The following is a 15,190-nucleotide window of genomic DNA, read 5'->3' as shown; positions in this document are numbered from 1 at the left end:
GAGCAGGGAAACGCTTGGGCTCCTCAGAGGAGGCCCCGCTGACCTGCGAACAATTCCTCCCGTGCTCCTCCGCAGGCGGGCGGGTCCACCGGAGCCCCAAGGCAGCTGCAGGCACCCCACTCCAGCAGGGCCTCGGGCTGCGCCGCGGCTGTCTTCTCCCTGTCCCTCAGGGCCCACCCGCCAGGCCTGGCACTGGCTGATTCACTCACAAACTTGGAAGAAGAGAGAGGATTCCAGACCAAACGCTGAGAGCAGAGGGGAGATGTCAATTCACTTTCCCCAAGAACTCCGCGGGATCAGCAGGTGAATCCGCGCGTTCATTACCCAGTCTAATTAGGCCGGCAGACAAGCGGCATTAATCACTTTTGACTGTACCTGGGATTCAAGCCCCCCTCACTCCATAATCAGAAAATTTCCTGCTCTGATGAATAGGGGGACAATCAGGCCCACAGTTAATCCTTTCACTTTCATCTTTTGAGAAGACAGGAAGCAGGGAGGAGAGGAAACAGGGGATCGCGCTTGGGGACCTCTGAGGGCCTCTCCCAGCATTCCAGGTCCTTTCTCTCCCCAAACGCACGCACACACTCCACTAGAACTTTTCCGAAGAAGACCCCAATCAGAGCCAGGGGCAGGGAAGCGACTGGAGGGGGGGATTCCAGGACCCTTAACAAAACAACGTCCACGTCAGTGCTTCAATTTCCTAACCTCCCAAGCCAAACATGGGCCTAAATCAAGGACAATACTTCAAGCCACACACCTCAGCGCTGCTGTGTGCACCGGACCAATGAAACATCTTCCAAGTGTCTGAGGTCCCTGGGTCTGCCCCAGGGAGACTCCGTGTCAATGTCCCAGTAATATCTTCTCCAAAGAACCCACAGCCAGGCAGGGTCTGCGGGATCTGGTGCCTGCCACGTGGGTGGTTCCGTGTGTGCAGAGAGGTGCTTCAGCCCAGCCAATAGTGTAGGGTCAAACAGGGCTGGAAGGGCTGCACCACGGGCCCCTCGACACACCAGCCTCACTCACCAAGAAAGTCCCCTGTCCTCGTCCCTGAAGGCCCCAGGCAGACCTCCACTCACTCCGTAATTAAAGTCCCTCGCAGGAAGGAAAGGTTAGGACGAGGAGCCCCAGGCCCCCTTCAACCCTGTGATTCCAATCAGTGAACACTTCAGAGCTCTGAACAACGCCCCTCCGGAGAGAGAGCGGCTCAGGGGCAGACGCACAGCCCTCACAGGCAATGCGCAGGGGTCCAAGCATCCCGCCTAGAATGCTGAGTTGGGCTTAGGTTTCCCCACTTTCCAGACCATTCCCTGGTCCAGGATGGCTTACATATCCACCAAAACAAGATGAAAGGTAAAAGGTCAACTCTCTGTGCCTTCTACAGAAGAAAGGGTCACGACCTGCAGGGACGTTCCTTAAGAACAAAGCAAAGGGCACTGGTGGTGAGGCGTTTGGTTCTTTGCTGTTGACCATTCCCTCCTGGAATGCTGGGAATGGATTCCCACCCCTTCCCTGCACACACCCCTGCATTCACACCGTCATCTCTCTGCCTCTCTCTCTCCCGCCCATCCCCACTGGATTTCCTTCTCTATCTGACAAACGTGATTTCTTTAATCCTGAAAATTAATATTAACTCTGAACTTTCCTGTTGGCAAATCCAGCATTAATCAGAGCCAGGTACTGATTTTGAAGTCGGGGTGAGCTTAAGTTAGAGACTCTTTCACAAAAAAGGCAGGCAGACGGCGGGAAGACAGTTTCCTAAACGCTTCCCCTATGCAAAGCCCATTTTGCCAACACAGTTGCTACCCAGTGTCAGCCTCCTGCTCAGAAGATGTCACTCACGTGCCACTGCCCTTCTGCATATTTCCAAGAGCAGGGAGATTTAATAGTTTAAACAAGCCACCACCTTCATCAACCACTACTTACTGAGACTGTGCTCTGTGGCTGGCACTTTGCTGGGGGCAAGTGACACAAAGACAAGGCGCCAATGTCTTGGTGACCTCTAAGCCATTGGCATTCTGTGATGATGCTCCTCAGCCAGCAGGCAGGAGTGACATTTCTAGAGGACAATTAATACCCATCCTTCCTGGGATGCTGATGGCACTCGCTTCCCCACTTGGCTCAGCATCCAAGCAGTCTGAAAACTTAACACGACCTGGAAAGGTGATCCTAAGAGGTGTCACGGGCCCAGACAAACGGTTAGAGCTGTCGGATGGGAGGGGACGATAATAACATTCACGTTGCATCCAACATTCAGATTGCATTTTGCCAGGCACCGTTCTGAGCGCTTCACATACATTAATTCATTTAATTCTCACACTAACACGATGCAGTAGGTAATGTTATTATCTCCATTTTTAAAAACAAAGAAGTGGAACACAGACGCCCAGGCTCACACAGAGACTAAGCGGCAGAGTCAGGATTCAAACCCAGGTCTTCTGGTTCCCGCCCATCTTCTTAATCGCTTCATGGTACTGCCTTTTAAAAGTCAGATTTCTGACCCTTGCTTTTCAAAAGATAAAACAAACCAAGCCCAGCATAGAATGGGTCCTGCAACCTACAGGAAGGTGCTTGGTGAGCCTGGCGCGCTGTGTCCCCACCTGCCAGCCCTCATTTGCACATCAGAACATTTCTCAGCTGCCCCCATCCAGCCACAGGTCCACAATTAGCTAAAGATTAACAATGACAAACAGAGACTCCCTCTGCAGCCCCTTGATTCCAGCTCTGTTCCTCTCTGGTGTTCAGACATCCCTGGTTGGTATTAAACCAACTATATGGGGACCATGGAAGCCCATGAAAACGAAGAGACTTCACTAAGTCACACGCAAAGTTAGACAAACTGTCCATGTACCTGGGTCTTCCCACCACCAGACACTATAAACTAATCAAAGGAAATAAATTCTAATGTGAAGAGAGCATAAATTCATTTAACCATGGAGTATCACACATATGCACATACAAACACACACAAATACACCATTATCACCAAACCAAAAAACAAATCATAAAAACTCTGTGCAAAAAGTTCAACAATTGAGGGGCCGGCACAGTGGCAGAGCAATTAAGTTCGGGCGTCCCGCTTCAGCGGTCCGGGGTTTGCCGATTTGGATCCCAGGCGCGGACCTACGCACTGCTCATCAAGCCATGCTGACGCACGCGTCCCATGTATAAAAAATAGAGGAAGATGGGCACGGATGTCAGCTCACGGCCAATCTTTCCTCAATAAAAAAAAAAAAGTTCAACAACTGATACAGCCCCTAAACGTCTTAATACAAACTAGAATTCCAATGAAGTGAATTTCCTGGGATTCCAGCACAGTAAAACCCATTACAGCGAGGATCCTGCCTCTCTCCGTGTGTATAGGGTTGGTGGATGCAGTAAAGTAGCCCAGGACCCTGGAGAGGGCAAAGCTGCCAACACGTCCACGGGCAAGTTGTATTAGATTCTACTGTGAGGTCAGGGGCATTTACCATGTAACAGCAGCGTTCCACCCACAACACATATACGTCTATAACTTTTGCTCTTTCCTCCCTAATTAGCACCTGGACTGTGAGTTCTGGTGTTGGAAGAAGCGGCACCCACTTTCCCCTCCAATCTTCCCTTTCCACTTGATCCTGGCTTAGAGTCTGAGCTCTCCTTTGGTACAGCCAGCTGCAGCAGAGGCACGCTGCCCAGCCTGGGCTGTGGAGCGCAGAGAGAGGCCAGGTAGGGTTTTCCTGATATGGAAGAAGCTGCTGCTGTCCAGGACCGTAGTCAGATGGGAGCATGGGGCTGTGGTCACGGGGGAAGGGCTTTTGCTGAAAGATGCAAACCACAACCCATTCCCAGAGACACTTGTCAGAGGTTGTGCCACTGTCTGTGCTTTGTGCTTCAGATATTTAAAATATCTGTCTAAACACATAAACACATGGGGATGGATATCCTTTGCCAAACATGGCAGGAGCAAATATGGGGGTGGGGGTGAGGATACCGATTAAAGGAATACACACACCTAACTGGAGGAAGAGAAAAATAATGAACCCCCAAGAAGACTGCAAATTTGCCCAGAATATTTACACACTGGGTGCTCAGTGTTTTGTAGCCAGGCTTTGAGAGCAGCCCGGCTCAGGAGGAGGCTGGAGGGGCCTGAGAGGTCTGGGGAAGAAGGGACCTGGTGCAAGTTGGGTAATTTCAGAGCATGATGACTGACTGGTGCAGTACCCTAGGAGGAGGGAGAGGAGGGCGCGGCAGGGCACAGCCAAACGTAAGAGCAGAGTCCAAAGGTTTGAGGGGCCAGAGGCCGAAGGCAGGAGGGCACAGGTCCAGGGTGACCTCCTGCTCTCTTCACCCTCACAGCCATTTCCATCCAAAGCCTAACCACGTCTCCTCCCGGTCCCAACAGGTCGCCCTGGAGGAGGGGTGTACCATAAGTGGACATGGACCACGGGCCTGCACCACAGACAAACAAGCCACTTTTTGTCATGGGTCAAATGCCCATCTCAACACCAGTCTCATAACCCACTCTCAAGAACCTACAACAAAAGCAAGAGGGTGCATGGGGGACAAAGGAATGACCTTGCCCTGCTGCCGTCAAGCCCAATCTGCACGCATGCACGTGTATGTGTGTGTACCTGTGTGTCTGGGGAGGGGGGAGGCACGCACCTGTCAGGGGAAGAGGTATTTGTTAACACCCCATGACCATACCCAGGCAGTAGGCAGTCACTAGAGGATACTGGGCAGGGGAGTAAGGAGCGGAGTGCCTCCAGGGCTTATCTCCCTTCGTTAAAGCTGAAGTTCCCCTGGAACCAGAGACTGCAACGCCCCCGCTGCCGGTGCCCCAGCCCCTCGCAGTTCCTCGCCGGTGGACTGCGGTCCTCCCGCGCGCCCCGCCCCTCCTCTGCCCGGCCCGCATACTCACTAGCGCAGCGCAGCGCCTGCCGCAGCACCTCTCGTCCGCACAGGTCACACCAGCCCCGGCCGCTCCGCAGCGCCAGTTCGGCGAAGCAGTGCCCCTCGCCTCGCTCCGCCGGGACGCGGGGATCCTGCGGCTGCTCGAAGATGCTCCGCACGTCGCGGGGCCGGGGCGCTCCCGGCCGCCGCCGCAGTCTCTGCTGCAGACGAGGCCGGAGAGGGCGAGCGGGTCGGGAGGCCCGGGGTTGGGGCTCCAGGTCCCCCCAGGCAGCCCTCGGGGCGCCGCGCCCCTCGTGCGCCCCGGGCGCAGTGGAGAGGGGCGCGGGGGCGCAGCGGCGCGAGGACCGGCCTGGGGGCGGCGGCGGTGGCTCGAGGCCGCTCAGGCTCTGCAGATAGCGCGGCGGCTCTGGGTCCAAGAGTAGCCGGTACGGACGCTGCCCGATGGCCGGGGACGCCATGACCGTGCCCGGCTGGCGGCGGCGGCTCCCGGCGGTGGCGCTCCTCCCGAGTCAGCCTCGAGAGAAGGGCGGCCCCGCCGAGCGCGCCTTTAAAGGGGCCGCAGCCTGCAGGGCGGGGCGGGGGCGGGGAGACTTCGGAGAGGCAGGAAGGACGACCCGAGGGAACCACCCCACCGCGCGCGCGGGGGGTGGGGGGTGGTGGTGGCTGAGCGAGTGCAGATTTAGGGGCGTCTTCAGAAAGCGCCTGGACAACTGGGGCAGCTGAAGGATTTCGTATGGGAAGGCTCTACAGTACAGCTCAGAAGAGGCATTTCTGTAGGGGCCGTCTGCCCTCAGCCCTGCCTCTTTCCCTTTCCCATCACTTCCCCCACCCCAGATCCCCCCGCCACCCGCACCCCGAGACGCGCAGCGGAGGGATCAGGCCGGAAGAAAGGGCTCAGCTGAGGATGGGGTCTGAGGAGAAGCCCACGGGCTGGGTGTCCTGCCGTCACCCTCCGGGGTTCACGCGACCAAGGGGATGTGCTCCTTTGCTCTTCCTCCCTCCCCCGCGGCGCCCGCAGCCCCCGGCGAGCCGAGCGTGGGTCGCAAACCGGGTTGCGCTGGCGCTCCCGCAGCGGCGCCGCGTCCCATGACGAGGAGGGACGCGAGCACCGGGGGCGCTGCGGCCGCCCCGGAGGAGCCGCCTCCGCGGCGGGCGAGGCTGTCCGCGTGTGACTTTCACTCTCGCTGGATTTCCCCTCTCGGCAGCCCTGCCCGGTAGGATATTCCTTTCTCAGAAGACCGGGATTGTGAAGTGATCCTGGGTCCTGGATTGTGAGAACCCTCCAGCCCCATGGATTGGGAGAGCTTTTCCAACTAAGCCAAACCCTCCTCTCCCCATAGCTGCCCCAGTGATTCCTGTGGAAACACCAGTCCCCCCAAAGCCCTACTTTGCATCTACTGTAAACAGTTCACCTGTGGGATCCAAAGAGAGATCCCTTCTCTACCAGCACCAGAGCGGGCTTCGTGAACCCCCTCCCCCTAGTTTAATGCTCTGCTGTGACCGTCTTGGAAGTCTCAATATTTTGGAACAGAGGGCACGGCATTGTCTTTTTGCGCTTGGTCCCGCAAATTATGTAGCCTGACCCGCACGGTTGCCCACGGAGACAGCCCCGTACCATGGTGGGAAACAGGCGCCGCCGGGACTCCCGGGTCTTTGTACCTGGTGTCCTTACAGACCAGCCGGATGACCCGGGCCCCCTCTAACCTGTAGAGTTCTCTTAACTATAAATTGGCCTAGGAGTGAGGAGACTGATAAGTCCTTTCCCAGTCCTCTCCAGTTCCACCGCTCTGACTCAGTGATCACTGCCTGTCCTCTTAAAACTTGGGGTTCTAGCAGAGGTCGCTGGCAACCAACTTTGGAAATAGTCTTAATTCCTCCAGACCTCAGAGACGCTCCCTTCTCTTCCCAGGACAGAGGTGGGTCTCCCCCTAGTGTCTGCAAGGGGAATCTTCACTGTTGCTTTTTGTTTTCCCCTTGGGTAATTTTTAGGTAATTCCTAACATTTCTAGAGTCTAGTGGCCTGGGAATTCCCAGCCTGCCTTGGTCCATGGCTTCTCCCTCCTGGCAGGGATCATCCTAGAAGCCTCTGCCCCCGTGTTTGTAGCAGAGGACATGTTGCGGGGTCCCAGGGTCTCAGCAGAGGCTGGAGCTTCTCAGCTCATGAGGTGGTTTCTGGGCAGAGGGGAGCAATGACCACGGCAGCCAACCCCACAGTGCAACAAGCAGAAGGACCTGGGATGGGGCAGTGTGAGCCGGGAGCCAGCCCCCTGCTCCTCCTCCACCCTTCTTCTCCCGTCTGAACCTTTCTCTCTGGCAGTGGTTTTCAAACTTTGGCGGGGCCCCACGACCACCTGGCGGGCTCAGCCAATCACAGATTAGCAGGCTCCACCCCCAGGGTTTCTGAGTCGGTGTGTCTGGGGCTGGGGTTTGCAATTTTGCATTTTTAACAAGTTCCCAGGTGTTGTTGATGCCGCTGGTCCGAGGTCGCCACTGCTCTAGATCTCAGGTGATGATAAGAGACTGGGCTTCCCTGTTCTTTCCCCAGGGAGCAGGTGAAGTTCAGTAGGACGTGACTGAGGAAAACCGAGGGCCAGAGGACTGTTCCTGGATGGTTTCTGCTGAATGTTTAAAAAGGAAAGTACAGTTTGCTTTGTGGTCTCTTGCTCCCATCTCTTCCATTTTTTCTGCAAGCTGTTCTCTGGGTGCTGTTGCAGAACCTGCATTGTACAGAAATATTTGCTTGTATCCACCCTCTGCTGTCCACCCATCTCCACAGGCTGGAGACTCATCTGGAGATCACTCCCTCCTGGGAGAGCATTGGGCTGGGTGAGGTCCAGGGCGTGGACCCATCTTGAGCGCTGAGTGACAGCCTCATGTGGCAAGAAGGAGAGGGGACCTGGCAAAGAGTTCATCACTGGGAGGCCAGTTTTAAAGTGCTATTGGTGAAATAATTGCCAACAATCACATCTCTGTCCTCCACCCTCCCACCTCCAAGCATGAATATGGGCCGCCCAGCCCAGATTCCCAGGATGGAGAGGCTCATGGGATGAGTGTCTCCTCTGGCCCTGGGAAACTGGGGACTATCTGGAATAGTCAGGCATAAACCCCTGCCCAGGTCCTGAGCTGTACAGAAAACGCTCTGGTGTTTGTTTTCCTGCTGTAGCTCTGATCTGGAGGGTGGTGGTAGCTGCTCCCAGCACTGAATGGGGGAGGAGATGGGGCAGGGCCAGAGCCCTACATTTGGCTTCTGGGCTGGGAACAGAGATGAAAATGGAGATAACATAACTTCATGTAACCAATCCCAAAAAACTGTATCAAGTTTATCTAAAGGTTCATCTCCCTGAGCCAAGAAATTGAGGTCAGGGGAAGTAGTTGCCTCCCCTGAACCTCAAATGGAGGCTCCCTGTCTGGGGCTTGCCTTCTCTGGTGCCATCTCTCCCAGCCCAGTCCCCTTCTTCCCTGAAACAGCCTCCCCTCCCACAATACACACACACACACACACACACACACACACGCGCGCGCGCACGCGCGCGCATTGTATTCCTCTTTCTGAACCAGGAAAAGAAGTACTGAATAAACTCTAGTCTCATTGTAGGGTCAGGACGATATCTGAGATAGTGCCTGATGCTGAAACTTCAGAGCTGTTAAGATGGGTCTTTGGTCTCGCAAGCTACAAGGGCGAGAGCCCAGCATGTGCTGAGACACCTCCCTGGGAGCTTTCCCCCGTGTTAGCAGGTCCTCTGGGCTCAGAGTGTGGACTTTTTTCTGTCTGTGACTCACTCCCAGAAGAGTGGGTGTGCTGTTTTTATTTTCAACTAAGGGGAAGAATTATGACAGTGTGTTGGAGTATGTGGTCAGCGTGTGAGGTCACTGCAGAGGTGGTCCCAGAGCGTGTTGGTTCCCTCACTGGGCGAGTTGTTTCAAGGCTGTCCCCAAACCCCACTAAGCTTCCCAGCCGGAAGGGAAAGGGAAGGACGGAATGGGGCCTGACTTTCTGGAGGGGAAGTTTGTGGTTTTGTTTGGCTTTGAGGGATTTGAAGTCGCCTGAAATCCCCAAAGCGTTTAGGGACCTCCCAGCGACTCTGACAGCACAACTGTGTGAGCTGGACCCGCCCGGACAGGTCAGGATACGCTGCGGTCGTAAATAACCCCCAGGTCTCAGGGCCTTTAAACCAAGTTTCTCACTCCCATTATGCCCTGGGCCAGTTGGCAGGGAGACTCTTATCAAAGCCACTCGGGGACCAGGCTGATGGAACAGCCAGCACATCTAATGGTGCCAGTCACCACGCCAGACCCAGAGAGCCTAGGGGATCCCACATCAGCGTTTAAAAGATCCAGTCACTTCTGCTCACAGCTCCTTGGCCAGAACTGGTTATACAGCCCACCCTAACAAGGAGAAACCAGCCCTGGGGGTCTAGTGGTTAAGATTTCATGCTCTCACCACCGCAGCCCAGGTTTGTTTCCAGGTGAGGGAACCACACCACCCATCTGTCGGTTGTCATACTTTGGTGGCTGTGTGTTGCTATGATGCTGAAAGCTCTGCCACTGGCATTTCACATTCCAGCAGGGTCCCCCATGGTGGACAGGTTTCAGTGGAGCTTCCAGACTCAGACAGACTAGGAGAAGGAGCTGGCCACCCACTGCCGAAAAAATCGGCCATGAAAACCCTATGAATAGCAGCAGAGCATTGTCTCATGGAGTGCCGGCAGGTGAGAGGATGGCGCAGAAAGACCAGGCAGGGTTCCGCTCTGCTGTCCACAGGGATTAAGAGTCGACTTGTCAGCACTAACAACAACAACACAAGGGGAACAAGAAGAGCCGTCCTTTCATGTGCTCAGAATGGGAAAGAACTGGAAATTTTTGGCAAACAGCACTGATGACCACTGCATCTTCAAGGGCATAAAGCAGTTATTCATTTAACAATAATTATCTAATATTCACCAGATGCCAGGTGCTGTTCCAGGCACTAACGGTACGACAATAGAGTGAACATGTCCCTAAGCTTCCATTTTAGTGGGAGAGCCAGATAATAAACATACAAACACAGGTGTGATAGGACATCAGGTCGTGAGCACTATGATGAAAGATAAAGCACTTTACGGGGCTGGAACGTGACGGGGGCCACCGTGTCAGGTTGGGCCGTCAGGAAGACCTTCCCAAGCAGCAGCCATTTAAACACAGACCTGAATGGAGTGAGCCCTTGTCTGTCTGAGTGAAGGTGGTCCAGAGTGAGCAGACTCAATACCCCCAAACCTTCCCAAACCTTGTGACCATGAGTTTGTTCCAAATGTGTATTCCCAGCCCCACCTCCAGAGACTGCTTCAGTACGTCTGGAAACTGGCCTGCATCTGATAAGAGCATTTGATTAATGTGACTCACAGGCCACACTTTGAAAATGGGACCAAGGCAACGGGTGGTTAAGATTATGCGACCCATCCATGGGCTGTAGAGGAAAACGCTCCTGCCTTCTTCAGTGCAGGGTCACAGCTCTCTGCTCTGCCCTCTGCTTGCTTCCCTCCCTGGGCAGCCTGTTGCATACAGAGCTCGGCTCCCCAGGAAGTGAGTGTTGCTTGCAGCGTGTGATGGAGGTAATACCTCACATGGCTGGACTGCGAGCAGGGACCGTGACAAAATGTTGTCAGGGAATTAAAGTGTTTGTGAAAGTCCTTTGTAAAATGCTGTATGTTGTACATATTTACTCAAGAAATAGGCATCAAATGCCCACTATGTGGTGCGCAGGCACTCTTGGCTTGAATGACTTCATCTTCATGGCAACTCTGGAATGACTGGCATCCCTGTTTTACAGATGAGAACCCTGAGGCTCAGAGAAGTCATGTGACTGGCTCAAAAAGGTGTCACAGTCTGGACTCAACTCCATGATTTTGCTTTTGCACTGCCCAGCTGGGGTGGTAAAAAGAGCAGTGTTTAAAAACTCTGACCTCTCTTTATAGGTACAGTTTAAAGAATCAGCAAAATCTTTCCCCATTTTTCTCTCCCTACCGAAAATCCTATTCAACTTTCAAGTCTAGTCCAAATGCCAGGTCCTCCATAGAGCCTGCCACAGTCACACCTAATTCATTGCTATTTCTCCTGGGCTCCCATATTGAGCCGCTTGTGTGGCCAGCATTCAAGTTGTCCGAACATGAGTCACAGTTAGGTTTTTACATTTTTGCCTTCCTCACTTGGGTCTTGTTGGTCTTTCTCATCACACCATGCAGGGCACATGGGAGGTGCTCATTAAATGTTGAATGAAATGAACTCGGCTCTAGGCTCCCACCTCCACCTAATCCAGGACTCACCTCTTAACATCACTTCTAGCCATGGCCCCTGCACCCAGGGAGGGGGAGATGAAGGAATTCTCTGGTCTAGGGAGAACAGGAGGTGCTAGAGACCTGTGGGGCTGGGAGAAGAGGAGGTGGTGTAGGAACTGCCATTAAGACGCATGTACAGCCCCCAAAGTTGCTGGGCACTGGGGCGAGTTTCCTGCCTTCAGGTGCTGGTGACAGGCCAGGGCTGAGGACTGGCAGGGCACCATCCCCACTCATAGGGGGATGGGCTCTCTGTGTCACCAAACTCCACTGCTCCCATGGAGAGCATCTAGTCCTTGAGAGAGCTTGGGGACAAGAAGGGCAAACCAGGCTGGGGCTGTGAGCAGGGCCATGAGGGCTCCTGGGAAGATGTCGCCATGGAGGGCAGGGGTGGGTGGCACCTCCTCCATCTGCGTCTCAGTTATGGAATTTTCCCATCCCGAGTCATTCTGCCAGGCTTATGATAAGACTGGTGTGTGTGTGTGTTTCTTCCTTCTGTGTTGGAAAAACTCAGATATTCCAGGCAGATTTGTCAGCAGCTTTTTCCCCTCAGTCAGAGGGGAGGCTCCAAGTCACAGCCACTTACATTCCAGCACTAAGCCAGCTCTGGGCCCATCGCTTTGGCAGGCGGCCATGGACTGGGGTTGTGACAGCCCAGTGCAAACACAGCGGCCTGGTGACCCCATAGGCTACCTGCTCCCATCCAGCAGCACGCGTGCGCACACGCACCTGTCTCTCCTCTGAGTCTCTGTCTTGTTCCTCTCATTTCTGCTCCCTCTCCCCACTCATTCTTTCTCCCTTTCCCCCTCCATCTGTCTCTATCTCTCCCTTCCTCTCCATCTTCCCCTCCTTCCCTCCCACCCTCTCTCCTTTCCTCATTTCCATCTCTTATCTCCCCCTACTTCCTCTCTCCCCCCGCCCCACTCCCTGTGAAGGGTGCAGAGAAAGGACCCAGCTGCTTCAAGGGGCTCCTGTAATTCCGAACTTCCGAGGGAAATAAACAAGCCACTTCAGGTCATCCTGGCCCATTCCTTACCACCTCCCGTTGGGGATGCCTGATTAAGGCTCTTTTGTGAGATGAAGGTAGAAGAAGCCAGGAATTCCACCCTCTACGAAACCAGTGAAGCAGTTTTGGAAGTGAAATCCAAATGACCAGTTGCTGTGATCCTTTCAGGCTTCCTCTGCTGAGTGAGGCAACCGCATGCAAGCAAATGGTGGGTCCCGTGGGAGGATGGCCAGCCCATTGTGGAGACAGACCCTGTCCCTTAGACTGGCTCCCCTGGCCTCGGTTGTCAGGGGGTGGTGCCAAGTCCAGTGTACCAATCACTGCCGATTGGCCTGTGCTGGGCCATTCGCATGTCCCCTGCGGGACATCTGCAAACTCTGCCTGTGTTCTCAAACTTTAGCTTGTGCAAGAATCACCAGGGAAGCTCATCAACAATGCAGGCTCCTGGGCCACACCCTTACTGATGGAATCAGGAGGTTCCAGAATCTGTGTCTTGAACCAGGACACCAGCCTACAGAAAGGAAGCTGCGTAGATTCTGAGAGAGACCCAGCAACTACAGCCCTGCATCCCCAGGGCACTGAGAGACACCAGGCCCTTGGAGCTGCTGCACTTCCTGCCCCGGGACCCACACCTGCCCCTGCATCCTTCCGGTTAGGTCCCCTTTAACTGAGCCAGTCTGTTTTAAGAGGACGCTCACCATGAAGCTGATGCCGCGTGGCCTCTTCCCAGACGTGTGATTGATCTGAGGCACCGCCTGAGCCTGTCTGAGACAGGAGCTTCTGCTCTTCTGCCCACCCCGCACACGGCCGCATGGCCACGGGAGGCAGGAGTGGGAACATGTGCAGAGAGCCAACATCGCATTTCAGGCACTTTATGACAATGTCTAATCTCCTCCTCCTAACTTTGAAAGATATCGTCTCCATTTACAGATGAGGAAACTGAGGCACAGTGGTTCAATCTACCCTCCACACAGGCACTAAAGAGTCCTATCTTTAAAATAACAGTTGAGCGACAACTAGGAGAACCCACAACTAAAAAAACCACACAACTATGTGCCTGGGGGATTTGGGGGAAAAAAGCAGAAAAAATAAAATAAAATAAAAAAAATAAAAAATAAAATAAAATACCAGTTGGACTTGACCTCCACCTGCTTCTACGGTTCCCTGAGGTAAAGCCCACGTTGTTTGTGAGGCCTACAAGGACCTCTCGGGTCTGGCTCCTCCCCTTCCTCAACACCGACTTCCGCTTCCACTTCTTCCCCAGTGACACAAATACTTGTAGTTCCTTCCGTGCCTGGGCTCACACCAGTGCTACCGCCAGGGATGCCTTCCATGCCTTCTCTGCTAGGTGACTGCTCACCTGCAAGACCCCACTCTTGAGTCACCTGACACCCTCCCCTGTGATGACAGTGACCCAATAGTGCACTGGAGCTGTGCATTCCTGTCACAGCGCTCTCTCTGTGACACCGAAATGCCTTCCTCCATCGAGGTGAGCTCCTTCGGGGGCAGGCGAGGCGTTGTAGTTGCCTGTGTAGTCCTGGCACCTAGCACGGGGCCTGGCACACTGCAGGGACTCAGTTCACGTCCGAGGAACAGAGCGGGCTCTTCGTTTCCAGCGTTATGTCAGGGATCACCACAGAGAAGGGAGAGGGAAGTTTACGAGGCCTTCAGACCCCTGAGGATCTCACAAGCTTCCTCTAGTCATTGGTCCAGTCCCTCCCTCCCTCCGGAGACGGAGTCAGAAGCTCTGCAGTCCTGCGATGGGGAGGCACCCGTGTCAGTAGCTCTGCCCTGCCTTGGAAGGAACTGAAGCCTGTGAGCACGTCCCCTGCCAGGCTCTGCTCATGAGATCATAGGGCCTGGCTCATATCATCCCCCTACGAATCTGCACTTGGCCTTCAGGGATCCCCTGGCTCTTTTGCTGAGCTCCACCAACCATGTGCCGTCCAGAAGCAGCCACAGCTGCCAGGGAAAATCCTTTGTGGGACTTCCCTGCAGGGCCACTGAAGAGCCGCAAGTGTCGGCCTGAACTTCACACAGGCAGAGCGGACCAGTGGTGGCCCAGAGCCCAGGGGCATCGAGGCAGCAGCTGGTTCCTGGGGCCCAGAATCCAAACCCACTGGGCTTAAGTGACCCATAGGCATGAGACCCAAATGGCACACATGAAGCCACTTAGGCCTGATGCAAGCAAACCCCCAGCACCCTCCCCTGGGTCTTTAGAGGGTGCTGGCTTTTCCGGAGAAGCAGCACAGAGGATGGCACACTCCAGGACTCAGCCTTCCCACTTCTGCCTTGCCGGGTCCTTAGTCAGAGTAGGCACAGAGGACGTGCAGGCTCCAGAAAGATGGGCAGGAAGGATTTCTGGGGTTATTTGGGACCAAGCATAACACTGTCTTCATGCTTCAAAGCACAGAGTGGGGTTCTCCCTCCTCCCTCCCCTCATGGGGCGACTTTACTGCATTCCTCCTTCCTCCCCCAGCCTACGCCCTCCAGGCTGGCTGGGTCATGCAACTCTAGTTGGGGTGGGCGCAGGGGCCTGGAGATACTGCAGGCGAAAGACTAAATTTGCGAGCAGTTTGCCCAAATCTGAATGCCTTACCAGGGCACCAGTCTAGCTTCTTGACAAATGAGGGAATGCTCAAAACCACCCATAGCAGTGCTCAAGCCCAACATCTGGGACACAGCCTCGGTCTTCAACAGTGGTGGAGGGTGGGGGAAGGAGTAAGCACTTAGATGGTGGATTTGAGGTGACAAAAAAAGACAGAACTTTTTCCTCCCCAGGTTCCAGGTCCCTCATACAGCTCGCCAAATGCCAGGGGCAGAACAGAAGGAATGGGAAGGCAAGCCCTCCCAGCAGGAGCCATCTTCCTTAGGCTTTCCCCGAAATTAGGGCCCATTTAAGGGAAAGGCAGGGCTCAGGAAGTGACCAGTCCTGCCTCCATTTCCCAACACTCCTCCTCCCAGATTCCCACCCAGGGCCTGCTGGCTG

At 54.7% G+C, this 15,190-nt stretch overlaps 1 protein-coding gene across 1 annotated transcript in view; it reads right to left on the bottom strand.

Annotated features, from left to right (window-relative positions):
• Nucleotides 1-5,404, bottom strand: part of RASSF5 (Ras association domain family member 5) — a 66,497-nt gene extending 61,093 nt beyond the window's left edge. Inside the window, exon 1 of the mRNA XM_046682842.1 lies at nucleotides 4,895-5,404. Within this exon, the coding sequence (XP_046538798.1) occupies nucleotides 4,895-5,345 (451 nt within the window). The 5' untranslated portion in view covers nucleotides 5,346-5,404. The remainder of the gene's footprint in view (nucleotides 1-4,894) is intronic.
• Nucleotides 5,405-15,190: the final 9,786 nt, after the last annotated feature.

This window comes from Equus quagga, chromosome 13 (genome assembly GCF_021613505.1).
Source record: "Equus quagga isolate Etosha38 chromosome 13, UCLA_HA_Equagga_1.0, whole genome shotgun sequence".
Lineage (NCBI taxonomy): Eukaryota > Metazoa > Chordata > Mammalia > Perissodactyla > Equidae > Equus > Equus quagga.
Note: the sequence above shows the minus strand (reverse complement) of the source record. Positions and strands in the feature narration are given on the sequence as shown.